The sequence below is a fragment of the Vanessa cardui genome, chromosome 9 (assembly GCF_905220365.1).
Source record: "Vanessa cardui chromosome 9, ilVanCard2.1, whole genome shotgun sequence".
In the NCBI taxonomy this organism is placed as follows: domain Eukaryota; kingdom Metazoa; phylum Arthropoda; class Insecta; order Lepidoptera; family Nymphalidae; genus Vanessa; species Vanessa cardui.
In genome coordinates, this window is record NC_061131.1 from 15,275,121 (window position 1) to 15,287,293 (window position 12,173).

Here is a 12,173-nt window from a genome sequence, read left to right on the forward strand (position 1 = left end):
AATCAGGGCATGTACGTCCATACTTGGGCATATACGCGCCACGAAGGCTTAGAGTGACAGTAGACATGCGGAAGGCAGTACCATGCCGCGGATATGCAGGGAAGCGTCAGAACGTTCACCATTTGACTCGAAGCCAAATCCGCACCGACCTCTTCACTACTTTCTCTCTGTGACTTTTTCATATGTACGTATGGCCAAAGCGACAACATGTTATTTACATATACAATGCAAATGAATTTCACAAAATTATTAGAAGATTGTCGAATTTTCAATTTAAGAGACGATTTATAATTAACAACAGTGAGTATAATATTGGCTATTGAACAAAGTTTCTCTTAAATCGGATGAACGATGCGTGAACACGTAGATTATGGACGAAGTTAAGCTTCAGTTTTTTATTAATACTCGCGAATATGCGTGTACAGTAGGCGTACTGGTGCTCAGGCCTCAGAGTACCCGTGTACAGGATCAATGCAATCGATCGATAACATGTTTCGAATCAAATTCCAATTATTCTGCAATTATCGAGTTATCATCAATCGGCTGTCAGAACTTTATTCGATTTACTTATGCCGCTCCGAGCCCGTATCACCAATGTGGCGTGTCGTTTTCTATTAAATTATACGCTCGTTGAACTGAACGCCCACTGAATGTATCGCAAAGGAAATAGCAGCGCAGCAAGTTGCCGCTTCGACGGCATGCAACGCTCTGCCCTGTGTCTAGCGCGGCTGGTTATTAGGTTTTAAATACGACGCGGCCGAGCTCCGCCTTCAAAATATATACAAATATCTTATGCAATATTAACAATACATTTATAAATTATAACATTTTTACTATAGATATTAAAGTTCAAAAATATTCTTTCATTAAATTTAAAAGAATCGTTAAGGAGCCATTGTGTGCTAAAGGATATTGCAGAACTAATGAAATTTTAGTTGTCTCGCCCTGGGAATGAAACGATCGAATACAATTTTGTTAATGTACGAGCTGCAATTGTGAAATAAGATGTAATGAAAAAAATCTCGCTGAGTATCTTTCGCCGGTTTTCTGAGGTTCAATATTTCTTTTTCGAAATTGCTGTTTCAACCCACAAGCAAGTGTAACGCTTCTACATTGAATAACATAGATTGCACGAGTGTTTGTAAGTTTTGCGAAAATTACAAAGTTAAGCGCTTGTATGTATCCTGCATGTTGGCTATTCTCCCTTCAACATGACGCCTGCAAGCGACATCGGGTATTAGGACAGCATCGCCACACACCACTCTGTATTCTGTCTATTTCTGATTTTTTTTTATTCGAAAACAAACTAATTATCAATTAATAATACAAAGGTGTAAAAAAAAGTTATTAGCAAACAAGGCAATATTAAATTATGAAATCTTAAACATATAAAAATAAAGTTGTCTAAATTTGAATATTTGAAAACAATACCTAATGGCACGACCCCGTACCAAGTATTCGTAGCTGTTATACCGCCATACATATACGATACGTATTTACCTGTCGTATATGTCGAACAACACGGGAAATAAAGATAAACTGTTGAGACAAATTTCCGACTCCCCGCCGAGATACATATTTTCCGAGTATTCTATTCTATAAGCCCCGCTGATACTCGTACTCATCATACATTACATACATTTGTAGAAAAGGAATATTCGACTAATGTCGGAAGCGCAAAATTAGAATTCGCTTATACTAACTAAAGTATTCTAATTCTTAACTTAATGCTCACCGGCTCTTCGCAGAAGAATACATAAACGAAACACTTAAAAGCGGTTATTGAACCGTAATGAAACATAAGTACTTTAATTTTAGAATTTTCTATAATATTGCGCTCATAGGTGTGGCTGTCCTAGCAGTAGATCTAAAAGCGGCAACGAGCTGCATACAATATATTTAAACAAAATTTGTATTAGTTATGTAAAAAAAAATAAGCAATTTTCTTTTGAAATCTCTAAGTTAATGAATTTTCTTAAACGTGGTGTAAGAAATAATTAAAAAGGATTGGATTGAGATTAAAGAACGGAAAAGAGGGTCGGAATCTCCGGCCGTAATAGCTTCCTTGTTACAGCCCGAGCGGTCGGGTAGGAAGACTGCCTGTCTCTCATTGCCTTACTCACATTGGACGTCACAGGAATGCCCAGAAACAAAGATAATATCATATCAAATATACAAAAGCTACGCGATGATCTAAATGTGATCAATTAGATCAAATGTAGATTTAAAAATCTACGCTTTCGAGTATCGAATACAAGGGAATTGACTTTCAAGTTATGTGATCAGTTTTGAGGGACGAGAGGCGAGGCCAGTTTAGGTTGACCCCAGCTGCGGCACGAGTCTGCCTGCCGCGGGCAGACCTCGTCGCCTGGACGACGCTTGCTTACAATGAATTTATTCTGCTTCATTAGTGGATGGCTGCCAACGAGCGGCCGCGCTATGCACTTGCAGATTGGAATTCTCATTCGTTTCCTCTAATTCAATGTGATTCTCGCTTTTTAAAATTGAAATACTTCTGCATGATGAAATGAATTTTTGAGCATTGAAATTGTGACAGGGAAATTACGTTACGTAAGAACTAGTCTTTGGTAGCACGAATTGCAAACGTTTTTAAATATTTATGCTATTCTTATTATTGCAGATTCTTCTGTAGATAATTTAATGTAGTGAAGAGCCTTAATCGCTTCTGATCGATTAACTGATCTGATTCGAAGGCTTCGTTCCATCGTAAGTTGTAATCGAATCATCGCAATGAGGAAATTAAACGGTGAGCCGCTACACCTCCGCCGCCCGCCGTCTCGCGAGCTGATAGATATCAAAGCTGCGGATAGCTTAAGCAATTATAGATTGTGGCTAAGCTACACTTAGAAATTGTTATAAATCTGATGTAATTCGAAATATTTTTCTATTATTTATTAATGCATTTTTGTCTGCTGTATTTATTGAAGCGCTTTATATCTAGTGTTTGTATTCTCACATACCGCTGCATCACTAATACATTTCCGCTAATAAGCCGAGTGGTGACAATTCGACGGTCGCTAGTCGCTGTGGCGCGTGTCGCGCAGCGCGCCCGGCGCGGCCGTGTGCGCGGGGCGGCGCGCGTCCCGCTCCGGCCCCGCGCGCCTCAGTCGCTGTCAAGCGAGCGCTGCGACTCGTCGGCCGCGCCTCCCGCTTCTCGCAGTTCCGCGCGCCCTCGCTACCATGAACTGACGGCGTGTCCGCGCGGCCGAGGAGCCACCACGAGCGCGTTCGGGACGCACCGACGCGCCACGCGAGCCACTGCGATCGTACGAGGCGCAAGTTTTAATATATTTGTGGAAAAATCGGTTGAAAATTGTGAGATAGTGGAATAACTATTAAATATGGTTATAGTTTAAAAAACTTCTACAAAATATAAAAGGAAAGGGTTAGTAAAATATTTCTTTTCAAATTTGTTACATTTTACATCGTTAGACTATAAAGTTTTGTATATGGAATCATCACTGAAACTAGATACAATGTTTTAGTACTGAACTAACTTTTTGGTGTCGAAAGTACAATTTCATTAATGATACTTTCAAATAAGTTCTATAATGTTTTACTTGCCTGTTGTAATAATTGCCAGTCGCGTGACGATATGTGGCTGTATATTACGATACTTTCAATAATAAGTAAGATGCCAGTAAAACTTCAACAATAAAATAATATATTCATTTAAATTTCAAATCTATGACTATAATTTATAGACGAAACCTTAGCCGTTTTTGTTTGACTTTGATAAAATTAATAAGTATAACAAAAAAATAAATGTACTTATATATAATCCCTACAATTAGTAATAAAACGATAACGCATTCTGACGGGATAAGTTTCGTCGGCGGCGCCGCGGCACGTGACAGCCGTGGCGGTAGACATCACGTAATTCTTCAATACGTTTCGCATAAAGCTCGATCGTTAGGAGCAATAAAGTGCTGTCATCTGTGCTCGCATCTCTTGCCTTGCTCCGCGCCGCTACAAGTTATATAAATAAGGCAGCTACGTCTCCATTGATTCACAAATAATTATATAGCAACATCGGATTATCTATTTATCATTTCATGCAATAAGTTATCTTTATTAACCGAATATCTTTTTATCCCACCAAAACATTAATTATCTTCTAACTTTTTATTTTATATTTTAAGTCGTGAGTTACACGATTAGTTATTTGACAATCGCGACAATCGCATTAAAGCAGACGCACGTTTAAAGTAACATTATTTAAAGGTACTCAAAAGCTTATAACATTTAATGAAATATACTTTATGATACATTTATACTTTATGACAAAGATACACAAATCCTCAAAAACTGTGAAAGTACGACTGCAACGCATTCTAGCGGTTTAAATTTGTTATATATTTTTTCGATAAAAATATACAACGAATTTCCAATGTCCTCCAAAATCCAAAACTCCCTTTTACTTGAGCGTAGACTTTTGGGGCTCAGCAGGCTCCAGCAGGTCGGTGGAGGTTTCCTTGCAGAGTTGTTTTTCACTGCCAAGAATTAGATGAATTATAAATCAATTTTAAGCAAAATGAAAAACAGAACTACTTTTCGAGGCTTTCGAGGCGAGGAACCCGTAATTTTCGCTTGAGATTCTTAAATTCTTAAAAACACTCTGTCTTTTAGTTTATGTACTGTCATAGTAATCACCATTGTGCTTCTCGATATACCTAAAATATAAACCGCAACAGTTTTTAATAATATTTATAATAACGCATGAAATAGTAGCCAAGAATGCCAGCGGAATTGGCCTGTTCAATTGTAACATCAATGTTCTGAGATAAAAATGAATAATATCAATTGATCTTCATTGTTTCCCGTAGCTCAATTCCCAATGGCTTTAACGTATTTTACCTGTTGTGAGAAATGGTGTCAACGCTTGCAGCGACTAGTCTTCGTTCCTATAAAACTATTCTGATGGTCTCCTGGCATCGTCATGACTAACTCCGTATATAATACACGCGAAGTCCCTTTTTATCATGATTAAAAAAACCGTCATCATTGAAAAACCTATCTGAGATCCTTGAATATGCAAGATCGTGTCGTGTCGAAACAGTCCACCTTATTTCCGTAGAGCTTTTAGCTCAAAGCTCAGCGATGTTCCCCGGCGTATACTAAATGTTATGCAAAAATATGCATTGTCTAAAAGCGTCTCATGATTTTTAGAGAATATCGAATGCAGTACTCGTCTCAGCAGTGCTGGACTCTTCTGCTGACGAAGTATCGACACGACGACGATGCCGTCTTTGTCAAAATGTAAATTTAACGTTCACGTTACCTAAGTCTTTTTAATTCCTAAGGGATACTGACACTTAATCTTCCAGTTTTCTGACGCCTCCTCGACACATTTGGAACATATTATATTATGAACGTAATTACGTATATTTTGATAGGTATAATTGGACAACGTAATTATATTTTATCATGTTTTTAAAATAGATCATATATATTTTACAAACACACAATATTGTATATATTTTTAATGACAAATTCACAAGAATAGTGTATTTGCTACGATTAGTATTTCTACAGCATTGCTTTTTTTCTGAAGATAGGACTGATACGGTAACTTAGAAATATAAATGTATTTATTAATGTATAAGAAAAACATATTCATAGTTTGGTAATCTGAATCGCCCTCAGGATACCCATCAATGTTAAATGAAATATTCAAATGTATTGGCTTCAATTAATATAGTTTTTTAAACGGCGATTCAAAATTGCTTGTAAAAGCCAACTCGAATATAGTATATTTTGATTGATGAATGAAACGTGATTTAACAAGTTGAATAGTATTCATTCCAATTTCCGTAACCGATACATTATACAATTGCGACATAGGGCAGACATTAAAATCTTGTACAATTAAATTCAAAAGTGCAATAAATGCTGTAAAAGTATCCATCAGTAATCATCCATATGTTACTCATAAACAGGAGCCTAAACACCAGTGACTAGATTTAAAAATGAAAACTTCCATCCAATCTTTCACACACAATCGCGCCCTTCTTCGTCTTCTTCTTGGATGATGGATTTTTGTGAACTCTGTGACACTGTCTTTTATTCAGAAAATGTAGCCTAAGAACCAATTTCTATTAACCTAACTTACATACACCCTCAATAGATAGCGTCTATTTATTAATAATTAATTAACATAACCCGAGAAACGATTTCCCCTATTTCTAAAATCAGAAATGATTAACCACACCAACATTTATTATCCAGTTAACAGTATTAATTTTGAAAAAAAATATCTTAGTGCTCACAAGATTCAAAAAGTGTTCTAAATAAAATGCCTGAACTATAATGTACCGTAACGAGTACCCAAAAAAGTATCCCAGCGTTTTCACACGCTTACGCGGCTAACGCTGGCTACCCTTCTGGACATACATAAAATTTACTTACAAATTGTTAACATTCTACAATCAACTCATATTATGATAATTTTATCATTAAAAATATCAGCTTGATGTCAAAAGTTTGTTGGTTCCAAAAATTACGTACCATGGTCACTTACTGACAAATACGATACATTTTGTAGTTCACTCATTTTTGGCACCGATCCATTTTTTTAACTCTTATGTTTTATGAATTTATTTACTTTAGGTAAAAAATGATTCATTATACAATACTTATGTTATTAACAGAATTATTATAACACATAAAATTGATTCTATTATGAAAAATCAGTTTTTGAACTATCATAGTTTATAATTTTATTTAGATATAAATCGAAGCTGACAAATATTCATCTTTATAGAAATAAATAGATGGAAAAAGCAAGTTAAAAAGTAATGTTATGTTAAACTTCATTAAGTTCATTATATTTAAGGTCGCTTTAATATTTCAACAATATTGACATTTGCATTGAGATGGAGTGATATCTCTGAAAAATCACCGTCTCTAATTAACTAGTAATTTATTTTATTAACATAAGAATTAACAACATTAAATGCTTAAATATATACAAATATGAACTAAAACTAGTTACTGTATAATTCTTCACCGCGTGGAATGGGTGGCATGAATGCTAGCAGCATTTCCCCGTTGAATCGCAATTCCGACACTCTGGGCAAAAACCGAAGAAATTTTGAAAAAAATAACTAGTGTAGTAGACATCATCCTTAAAAATGTTGCCCAATCGCGGCGCCATCGTTAGTATAATATTATGTTTTCCTTATTCATCTACTTAATAAAACTCTAACAGTGACGGGCTAAAATACAACGAGTTTCTTATACATATAGCATACTAATAATATGTGAGCGAAAATGTCAAATATTTGTTTCATGAATTATTTTGTTACAAACAACATAATTATAATTTGTAAGTGTGAGTCCAGCTCCGCTTACATAATTACAAAATAGTGAATTCGTAAGCCGAGCGGTCTTGACTGCACCAAAAAGTGTTCCTAACTTAGACATCCGTATCGACGCTGTCCCCCTTTGAAAACCCCTTTGACGGAACTAAGGTGATCTAGAAGTCATTTTATTAACAATAACATCTTGATTGATATTAATTTCTATTATTTTTGCTCACAGCCATAGTATTATGTGTTTTAACAGTAGGAAATCGTTACTGTACGGTAGTAATGTTAGTTTCATTTTTAACTTCTTGGTTGAAATATATTAAGACTTAAATTTTTAAAACGAATTGCCATTTTTATTTTATTTTTAAAATTGAATTCGAAACAAACTGAACGAGCAGTAAATGCCGTGTCGTTACGTTTCTAGTGATATTAAAATTACTATTGATATGTTTTATGTGTCTAATTATACTTCATTAGGCGGGTCAGGATATTTATTACTATTGGGTAGAGTACTTTCACTTAAGTTAATATTTTGAAATGTTATGACGATTTTGAACATTATTTCAATTATATAACGAATGGACTATTAGTTCCTATTAGTATACAGCAGCACTACTACTATAAACTAACACTGTTTTACTTTAGAAGCATATTCATTCTCAGTGAGCCTCTATAACAACGAAGTACATACAACTCGAATCATATTTACCATTTATGTACCAGTGTTAAATTAATGGTAATACATTTAAGTTCTCTGTACCAAATGAATGAAAAATAAGATAATATAATAAACTACTTATCAGTAAGCTATGATTTATGTTTGTAGTTGGCGGGAATTTATAATGAGGCTCATTCGGTCAAAACTAAGAATTTGAGCTGATACAATAGTTACTAATTTGTTCTTAGTTAGTTGATTTTGTCTTACAGAAGATGAATCATTGGACCCTAAAATTTCACTAAGAAGTAAATTAAAGGAAAAAAAAATTGATTACCGCTTCTTTATTTTATTTTGTAAAATACAAATTTGAACTTCTTTCTTTTCATCTTTATAATTAGATTTGACAATGTACCTACTAGTAGTAGTATAAATAACGAAAGCATGAACCAACGACAGTTTTGTTTGCACTGGCAAACCTTTCGTTTCGGTCGTATAATCAAGCGTTATTCCAGGTCGTGGACAGCGCAGGCGGCGCGTGGTAGCGGGCGGCGGGCGCGACGCGCGCGATGCACTGACGCCATGTGCGCGCCGAGATGCGCGCACGCGCTCTGCCCGCCCGCGCGGCGCGACTGCTGCTGCTGGCGCTTCTGCTCGCCGGTACGAACAACTACTTGTAGTACAGAATTATTCAATTAAGTTTTGTTAGTCAATTAATAAATAAATTGTTCGTGTAGGGTGCGCTGGAAACCCGGATGCGAAGCGGCTTTATGACGACCTGCTCAGCAACTATAACAAGCTAGTGCGACCGGTACTCAACGTGAGCGACGCGCTCACCGTGCGGATCAAACTCAAGCTCAGCCAGCTTATTGATGTTGTAAGTAGCTCTGTCTGTCTCTGCGTGTCCTTATTGAGGATATTGTTTCAATGAAAATGAACGAAGTAATAACACTATTCGAAAGTGGTACTCAGGGCCGTATTTAGGGGAGGGCAACCGGGGCAACTGCCCAGGGGCCTCCACATGAGTGGGGGCCACACTTTTCAGCGAGTTAACAAATACCGAGATATAGTCAAATTATAATAATCTTACTACTTAATGTGTTAAAAGTTACCGATACAAGTAAATAAATCATAGCTTACTGATTGAAATAAAAAAAGTAATTAATTCATGATATTATAATTATTAGGTTGCTCACGCCTCTGTTTGTCTAGGGCCCCTACTGTTTTGTTGCCGGGAGCCTCCAGACCTTTAAATCCGGCTCTGGTGGTTCTGATTGATATGAGTGTTTTAATAAAGGCAATCTGCATGTTACAACGAGCACGAGTACATACCCTGACATACCTTTCCTCAAAATAGCTTACCATTGTTAATGAAACGACATTAATTTGTTTCAGAATCTGAAGAATCAAATTATGACAACAAACTTATGGGTGGAACAGGTAACCGAGATAAGATCGTTATTTCAGCTGTAAGTCTGCTAAAAAGTGAAAGGTAACTTTACGAATGTTTCATTCGCAGAGTTGGTACGACTACAAGCTGTCATGGGAGCCACGTGAGTACGGTGGCGTGGAGATGCTCCACGTCCCGTCAGATCATATCTGGCGACCAGATATAGTGCTATATAACAAGTGAGTATGCGCCGCACCAATACGATCCAACCCCTTACACAGTCGTCACCCAATATTAAACATTACTCATGGAACAAACACATTGCAGTGCCGACGGCAACTTTGAGGTGACACTGGCTACAAAGGCGACGCTGAACTACACGGGCCGCGTGGACTGGCGCCCTCCCGCTATATACAAGTCCTCCTGCGAGATTGACGTCGAGTACTTTCCCTTCGACCAGCAAACATGCATTATGAAATTTGGCTCCTGGACATACGATGGATTTCAGGTGAAAAATGTTATTCTATTATTTGAAAATTTCTTAGGATGGAAGCAGAGAAAACATGGAAATTAAATACTGCAACACAAAATCAAGTTACTTAATTTTAAAGGATGATCCATTATTTCAGGTGGATTTGCGTCACATCGACGAGGCACGTGGTACCAATGTAGTCGAATTAGGCGTCGACCTTAGTGAATTTTATACCTCAGTGGAATGGGACATCCTCGAGGTGCCGGCTGTGAGGTGGATATTGTACTTTATTGTTAATATATTTCACTCTGAAACTCCGATGCCTAATAACCCTTATTAAACACGAAATTACCATTAATACAACAAGCAATATCTATCAAATCTATCAAAATTAAATCGGTATTCATTTTAGGAATGAGAAATTCTACACATGCTGCGACGAGCCCTACTTGGACATAACGTTCAACATAACCATGCGTCGCAAAACGTTGTTCTACACGGTGAACCTGATCATCCCGTGCATGGGCATCTCCTTCCTGACGGTGCTGGTGTTCTACCTGCCCTCCGACAGCGGCGAGAAGGTGTCGCTCTCCATCTCCATCCTGCTGTCGCTCACCGTGTTCTTCCTACTGCTCGCTGAAATTATACCGCCTACCTCACTCGTCGTACCGCTGCTTGGCAAATTTGTGCTTTTTACTATGATACTTGATACGTTTAGGTAAGCCTCTCTGTATTTTCTAATAAACTCTTTTACTTTTACGCATCTACGAAAAATTCCAATTATACTACAGCACCTGATTGTAAGTCTTACGTGTTTGTTAATTTCAATACTAAGTTTCTTGAGTTCATACAACATATTATGTTTCAGTATCTGCGTGACAGTCGTGGTGCTGAACGTGCACTTTCGGTCTCCCCAGACACACACAATGGCTCCTTGGGTCCGTCGCGTATTCATACACGTACTGCCGCGTCTCCTCGTTATGCGTCGTCCGCACTACCGCCTCGACCCTCATCGCAGTCGATTGTACGTTTTCCAGTTAATAAAATATTCAAAATGAATACAAACAATGGTACCTCAACTTAAAAATTCTTATGTTTCAGTGCGGGTCTCGTCACAAGCGAAGGCTGGTCACCCATAGTAGGCCCGGTGGGAATGGGATCAGCGGGCGCACTGAGCGCGGCGGCCGCCGGTGACGAGCGTTCTCCTTCTCCTGGGGCGTGTCGCTTACACGACGCCCCGGCGCTCTGTGACGCACTGCGGCGATGGCACCGCTGTCCTGAACTGCATAAAGCTATCGACGGTATTAATTACATCGCCGACCAAACTCGGAAGGAAGAGGAGTCAACCAGGGTGCGTAAACCAGAGCTATAACTCTACCTAGTCCAATGAAATGGATGCTATTTTCTACTTGTTTTTGTTGTCTAAACAGGTGAAGGAAGACTGGAAATACGTGGCTATGGTGTTGGACCGGCTATTCCTGTGGATTTTCACGCTGGCGGTGCTGGTGGGCTCGGCCGGCATCATCCTGCAGGCGCCCACGCTGTACGACGAGCGCGCGCCCATCGACGTGCGCCTGTCCGAGATCGCGTACGCGGCCGCCAAGCCGCGCCCGCCGCCGCCCCGCTGAGCCGCCGCGCTGTCTCCTCACATTATGCCACATAAAACGATACACTATGTTCGATTGTTATACTTTACCTTAGCCGAGTGCTGTCGATCGGCGCTCGGTCCGTCGCACTGCGTTTATTATTATTATTGTAAATAAAATTATATTATATAAATAATAGTTTATACGACGAAATAACGTGATCGAAGATAAGTCGAATTTCTTTTGATAGAGACGAAATAAACTCGTTTGTTTACAGTATGCGTTTCATTGACAATAAACCATGTTTATTATTACATTACCTTTTCGTCAACGTACAAACGGGCACAAACTCACATGTGCCTCAAAGATCTACACTTTAGCCAAACTGTCAATATCATCGATTTATATCACCAAAGTAAATTTAATACTATTACGTACTTCTACATCCATAGCTATATTTTTATTTTGTAATACAAGTTCCAACAGGAGGTTGGGCGTCCAACAACAACGCATTTGTAGAAGTAGGTATTCAGAGAAGGTAACGTAAAATTAATGGTCAAACGAACTTACCTGTAAGTGAAGTTCGACCACAATTATGTGAGCAGCTTCATTCGAAGCGATGTACTTTTAACATATTGTAGATGCGTTCCCACGTATCAGCCTTGCACGGATTTTCAGAGGGTACCTTCATTTTTTTTTTTTTTTTTTGTTGACGTACCCCTCTGCCCGCCGGTTCGAT

The 12,173-nt window shown here is 38.2% G+C and overlaps 1 protein-coding gene across 1 annotated transcript; it reads left to right on the forward strand.

Annotated features, from left to right (window-relative positions):
* The first annotated feature begins 3,109 nt into the window (after positions 1-3,109).
* On the forward strand, positions 3,110-11,710 carry LOC124532412 (acetylcholine receptor subunit alpha-like). The gene is made up of 11 exons (XM_047107313.1): positions 3,110-3,406; positions 8,502-8,646; positions 8,724-8,863; positions 9,382-9,426; positions 9,506-9,615; positions 9,704-9,884; positions 10,006-10,121; positions 10,261-10,566; positions 10,717-10,872; positions 10,950-11,199; positions 11,279-11,710. Exons 2-11 carry the CDS (start codon positions 8,583-8,585, stop codon positions 11,474-11,476), a joined length of 1,566 nt encoding a protein of 521 aa, XP_046963269.1. The 5' UTR covers positions 3,110-3,406; positions 8,502-8,582; the 3' UTR covers positions 11,477-11,710.
* Positions 11,711-12,173: the final 463 nt, after the last annotated feature.

Excerpts from the sequence above, each read along its gene's own strand:
- LOC124532412 (XM_047107313.1), top strand. The coding sequence starts at position 8,583 with ATGCGCGCACGCGCTCTGCCCGCCCGCGCGGCGCGACTGCTGCTGCTG. Across the intron at positions 8,864-9,381 it reads TCAGCCAGCTTATTGATGTT|AATCTGAAGAATCAAATTAT; the intron begins GTAAGTAGCTCT and ends AATTTGTTTCAG. Across the intron at positions 11,200-11,278 it reads AGGAAGAGGAGTCAACCAGG|GTGAAGGAAGACTGGAAATA; the intron begins GTGCGTAAACCA and ends TTGTCTAAACAG.